Here is a 6,000-nt window from a genome sequence, read left to right on the forward strand (position 1 = left end):
AGAATTGATTCCATTCAAGATTTGATTCATTTGGCAAAATCTTAACCAGTACAATGAATTGTGTAAAATGCCATTCCCATAGTGTTTGGGGTTCAGGAATGTGAAACCAAATGAGAGGTGCAATTTTTTTAAATGGCAACCAGAATAAGATGGATGTGTAGGGGACAAAGGAAGTTTGATCTCTTTGCCTGGCCTAGTACAGAATCTAAATTATGTTTAAAAGGCCTCTTTGAATTCAAACCTGACAAAGAACATTTTTCACAACTTACCTTGAGATTTTTAGGTGGCTTGAAATCAAAGTAGGTAGTCAGTTCATTATTGGAAGCGTCAAGTTCCAGTAAATAAGGCATATGACTGACACAAGACAGATCTATAACAAAGGGAAAACACCAAATTAAGTAAAATAATACATAGGGGAATACATAGATTACGGAGTCATAATGTAATATGGTAATTACACCCGCTAGCAACCAAAAATCAATTTTAAACCATGCAAGACATAGAGCAAGGCTTGTCCCGCAGTAATTCAATGTATTAGCACCTCTTCCTACACAAAAGATACTTTGTGAACAATTCAAGACAGAGATAAATGCCCAATTCCTAAATCAAATCTCTATTTTTTAAAATTGGTTTCGTTTGCTATCATCCTAATTTAACTTTGCCACCTAGAGATAAAATTTTCAAAAGAGCCTTAGTGATTTATGAGCCTAAATCTCATTTCCAAAAGTGACTTAGGCTCTTTAGTCTCAGACAAGACTGAAAATTTACCGTTAGATCAGTCACAAATCAATCTATCTTCCACACAGCATCACTCAAGCCAATTTTAAGAGTTATGTGCATAATAGCAGAGCAAGCGATTCCCCCACGAATTTAGATCTTAATAATTATTTCATAAAAGGCATAATCTTAAAGGGGTCAAGAAAGGAGTGATTATCTCTTTGGAGAAGGGCCCCTATTCAGTTCAGGCATTTACTTGGTACTCTACTTGGAAAAAATTAAAATGGGCACAGTGAGGTTGTGACAGTCACAGCGATGTACTGATCTCCAGCTCTCCCAATGTCTAAGTACTAAGGCAGAGGCTACATGATGCAGCAGGTTACCGCACAAGCCTTACTTATTTTTATTATTAATAATCGTGGACCAGGACCCCATTGTGCTAGGTGCTGTGCAAACACATAATAAAATGACATGAGGCCTGATTGCGATCATCATAAAAGCAGCACGCAATTTGGTACACTTCAGCCTCAGCTGGAAATCTTTGCTGAAGAGAAGCCCCAAGACTGGAATAGCTGTAAGGTCTCCACCTTAACCTTGCACTAACATGGTTGTTTGTACTTTATGTCCAAATAATAAACCGGACAATAATATTTACTTTCATGTTGCCTAGCATATGCTGGTACAGCTGTATGAATACCATCAGTAAATCATTCTCAAGGAGATGCAGCTATTGTATCACTCTACAGAGTTGGATTAGCAATGTTATTAATGTGTGGACAGGGTTTTATGATATTAAAGCTACACAGAACACTGTATTTTTCATCTTAAATGATTTTACAAGCCAAGAGTTTACTAGCGTACTTACTACATACCATTAATTTTATTGTATGAAAGCTCCAACTTCTCTAGGTGAATGTATCTGGAAAGAATGCTAATGTCACTTAAATTACGCCCCTGGGAAAATAAAAAGCAAAGAAGCTTTAATAACTCGCTGTGTAACCACACCCTGCTCTCTTAGGAGACATGGTAGAAGGAAGTGTTGATGAGACATCCACAGCTTCCTCCCGTGGACGCTGGGATCTGAGCCCACCAGAATATGATTACATAAAACAAGGTCTATTCACGCCCAAACCAGACACAAATGGGGAAAAAAGTCAAAGCAGGAAAAAAAAATGCAGTCATGAGAGATGGCTGCATCCAGAGGGAATGCCACAAAATCAGGCTGCATATAAGAGGAATCTGTGGCGAGTCATCTTTAACTGGGTTCAGCTCTGCTAATCTCCTTGGACAACAGCAGTTGCCTCCCACCAGAGTGATGTTACAGGCTGTATTCCAAGGGGATTATCACCTCCCCCTCCTCCTCTGCTCTGACTGAGCAGAACAAGAGTTCTGTAGGAAGTTGCCCTGGAGACAGAGTAAAGAGGAATCCCTGACACCTACAGCTACAGCTGTCCCTAGGAGAAAACAAAGAGGGACTGATCCAGGAGTGAAGTCACAGCCTTTCAAAGGTCCCCACATAAAGCACAGAAGTGACAACTACAGAAGGTGAAAAGATTACGCCTGCCTCCTGAAAAAGAGGACATATCTTGCCACGCAGGCCATCGCCTGTTAAGAGTGAAACTCAGTTTAGGGTGACCCTTGGGAGTTGGGTGACCAGATGTCCCGATTTTATAGGGACAGACACGATTTTTGGATCTTTTTCTTATATAGGCTCCTATTACCCCCACCCCCGTCCCGATTTTTCACACTTGTTGTCTGGTCACCCTACTTGTGAGCAGAGAACCACATCAGTGATCACAACGATGGCTCTGCTGAAAGATGTTTGTTCTTTGGTTGTACTCACTGAAAGCGACAGATTAAGGTAAACAAACTTGGCGCCAGGGGCTGAACGCCCCAGTTTGTACAGGGCCTCAGCCACCGTACCCTCATCCAGTACCCCATCAAAATGTTCCTGCAAAACACAAGAAGGACAGACACACTCTTAGATAGATTTAAAAACCCAAATTCTATACTGTTCAGTCCTACTGAAGTCACTGGGATTGCATGGGATGCAAGTCAGAACAGCACACAGGTTTTAGTTCTAGCCTCATGTCCCTGCTGTGGCATCATTTGCACCAGCTTTATACACCCAGAAAAACAAAATATTATTGGATATAACTTTAGCATTCAAAACACACTGGAACATACTGTACACTAGCTCCGAAGTCTCATATGAGCAATAGAAAAGGCTCAAGTCAACATTTTCAAAAGGGGCCATTTAGTTTTCTGTACCTCACATTTCAGATGCTCAACTTTAGAAAGGGCTTGATCTGCAGAGGCGCTGAGTGCATGCATCTTCCTTAGACGTCAACTGGGTTATGAATGCTCAGTTCTTCTGCAGATCAGACCTAAAATATCTCAAGCTGGGTACTCAAAAATTAACACATCCCAAGAATCAATGGCCCCTTAACATTTTTTTGCCTGAGTAATGTGAAAGCCTTTTCACAAAACAACCAGTCCTCTGCCAAAGGGGGTGGTTAACAGATGGCACTAGTGAACCAGTGCACAGGTTTAATGAGAAAATAAGCCAATGATTTGTGAAATTCCTATGAGCTTTGAGAAGCCACACAATGATCTCAAATCTAGGGACCAAGATAAATAATTTATCAAAGAGTAATAATGCAACTCCGAGCACCTCCTACAGCAATTGGAGCTACAGAGATACTACAGCGGATGGTGCTACAGAGATATTTAAGACATGATTAAAAATATGAGGTGATAATGCCTTGGTGATGGGCAGATTGGAGACAGATGAAACGAAACAAATCCACTCCTTCCTGGGAACGTGTTGAACGTCAGGGCTGGGCACACGCACTGCACACAGCTATGCTGAGGTGCATTTGCTCTCCAGCATTAATTCAGCAATTTGCATGCCAGCCTGTTTTCTGCCCTTTTCTGGCAGGCAACCAGTAGGGTGCAGAAGAAAACACACCAGCTCCCTACTGATGGAAGCAACACAGGGGAGGGAGAGCAGGGAAATAAACTCAGCCTCAACTATACCCCTCCTTCTGTCTGATACAGACACACATTGGGGGTGGGGGGGAATCACAAGAAAATTCATGATCGGATCCCCCCCCCCGCCCTGCCTGGCAGCGTAGGGTGATCAGAAGTCCTGATTTTATAGGGACAGTCCAGATTTTGGGGGCTTTTTCACATATAGGCCCCTGTTACCCCCCACGCCCTGTCTCGGTTTTGTACACTTGCTATCTGGTCACCCTAGCCAGGCAGCGACACCAAGGGAGGGCACTGCCACCACCCAGTCAGCGGTCAACAGATGCAGGCAGGTTGGCAGAGCTCCTCCCCCCGCTGCAAATAGCTGTGTAGACAGGGGGCTTTGGAGGTGCGGCTCCCACCCCGCTGCCCAGGCGTGAGAGCCCGAGCGGCCCCAGTCTGCCCCCCCGAGCCGGGCGTCCCCACACCCGCGGGCCGGGGCGTGCCCCCAGCCGGGCTGAGTGTTCAGAGGGAAGGAGCTTCCCCATCGCCGGCAGAGCAGATCTCGGTCCGCCCCCCCCCCCCAGCCCTGGGGCGGGGACCGAGCTGAACCTCCATGGGCTGCGGGTCCGGGTCCAGGTCCGAATCCGAATCCGAGTCCTCCTCCCCCGCCTGCGGCTCCGGCTCCGGGTAGCAGCCACTGAGCTGCGCCTGCCCAAGGCGGGGCCCGTCCCCAGGCGGCGTCGGTCCCAGAGGGACCCCGCCGAGGAGCTGGGCGGGGGAAGGGGGCAGCCCCCCCGTGCCGTCCTCCTCGCCCCCCCGCTCGGCCATGGGGAGCGGCGGGGGAGAAGGGGGAGGGGGGCGAGCGTGCTGGTGCTTCAGACTCGGCTGTCCCCTGACAGGGGCCCGGTTGCCGCCATCTTGTTTACCAGCCCGTTGCTTAGGAAACGGGGCGCCGGCTCGCGGGGGCTCCTGGGAAAACGGGAGCAAGCGGAGGCTGGGCGATGGAGTTCCCATCGCCAGGGAGAGCCATTGGGAAGCGGTGCATGCTGGGTGATGTAGTTCCCATCTCCAGGGAGAGCCATTGGGAAGCGGTGCATGCTGGGTGATGTAGTTCCCATCGCCAGGGAGAGCCATTGGGAAGCGGTGCATGCTGGGCGATGGAGTTCTCAGCGCAGCTCAGCTTGCCTACGCCTGGGCACCTGGCTCCCCCAGCCTGGCAGCAGAGCCCACCCAGCGTCCCTGCCCGGCTGCAGAGATCAGGGGAGTGGGGGCGGGGCAGGGGCGGGGGCATCGCCAGAGCAGCAGGGAGCAACTAGAGTTGGCAGTGGATACAGGACAGGAATCAATTATGAAACATTTAGAGGAGAGGAAAGTGATCAGGAACAGTCAGCATGGATTCACGAAGGGGAAGTCGTGCCTGACTAACCTAATTGCCTTCTATGATGAGATAACTGGCTCTGTAGATGAGGGGAAAGCAGTGGATGTGTTATTCCTTGACTTTAGCAAAGCTTTTGATACGGTCTCCCACAGTATTCTTGCCGCCAAGTTAAAGAAGTATGGGCTGGATGAATGGACTGTAAGGTGGATAGAAAGCTGGCTAGATCGTCGGGCCCAACGGGTAGTGATCAATGGCTCCATGTCTAGTTGGCAGCCGGTTTCAAGCGGAGTGCCCCAAGGGTCGGTCCTGGGGCCAGTTTTGTTTAATATCTTTATTAATGATCTGGAGGATGGTGTGGACTGCACTCTCAGCAAGTTTGCAGATGACACTAAACTAGGAGGCGTGGTAGATACACTAGAGGGTAGGGATCGGATACAGAGGGACCTAGACAAATTAGAGGATTGGGCCGAAAAAAACCTGATGAGGTTCAACAAGGACAAGTGCAGAGTCCTTCACTTAGGACGGAAGAATCCCATGCACTGCTACAGACTAGGGACCGAATGGCTAGGTAGCAGTTCTGCAGAAAAGGACCTAGGGGTCACAGTGGACGAGAAGCTGGATATGAGTCAACAGTGTGCTCTTGTTGCCAAGAAGGCTAACGGCATTTTGGGCTGTATAAGTAGGGGCATTGCCAGCAGATCGAGGGACGTGATCGTTCCCCTTTATTCGACATTGGTGAGGCCTCATCTGGAATACTGTGTCCAGTTTTGGGCCCCACACTACAAGAAGGATGTGGAAAAATTGGAAAGAGTCCAGCGGAAGGCAACAAAAATGATTAGGGGTCTGGAGCACATGACTTATGAGGAGAGGCTGCGGGAACTGGGATTGTTTAGTCTCCAGAAGAGAAGAATGAGAGGGGATTTGATAGCAGC

The 6,000-nt window shown here is 48.1% G+C and overlaps 1 protein-coding gene across 3 annotated transcripts in view; it reads right to left on the reverse strand.

Annotated features, from left to right (window-relative positions):
- LRGUK (leucine rich repeats and guanylate kinase domain containing) overlaps window positions 1–4,639 on the reverse strand; it is an 87,265-nt gene extending 82,626 nt beyond the window's left edge. The window contains exons 1-4 of one of the 3 annotated variants that reach the window (XM_042843231.2): window positions 4,300–4,637; window positions 2,561–2,668; window positions 1,590–1,671; window positions 270–370 (exon numbers count right to left, since the gene is read on the reverse strand). In XM_042843231.2, the coding sequence (XP_042699165.2) occupies window positions 270–370; window positions 1,590–1,671; window positions 2,561–2,668; window positions 4,300–4,518 (510 nt within the window). In that variant the 5' untranslated portion in view covers window positions 4,519–4,637. Of the gene's footprint in view, window positions 1–269; window positions 371–1,589; window positions 1,672–2,560; window positions 2,669–4,299 lie in introns of all 3 variants that reach the window. The other 2 variants (XM_042843232.2, XM_005291857.5) reach the window with 2 other exon arrangements.
- Between the last annotated feature and the right edge of the window lie 1,361 nt (window positions 4,640–6,000).

Source organism: Chrysemys picta, chromosome 1 (genome assembly GCF_011386835.1).
Source record: "Chrysemys picta bellii isolate R12L10 chromosome 1, ASM1138683v2, whole genome shotgun sequence".
Lineage (NCBI taxonomy): Eukaryota > Metazoa > Chordata > Testudines > Emydidae > Chrysemys > Chrysemys picta.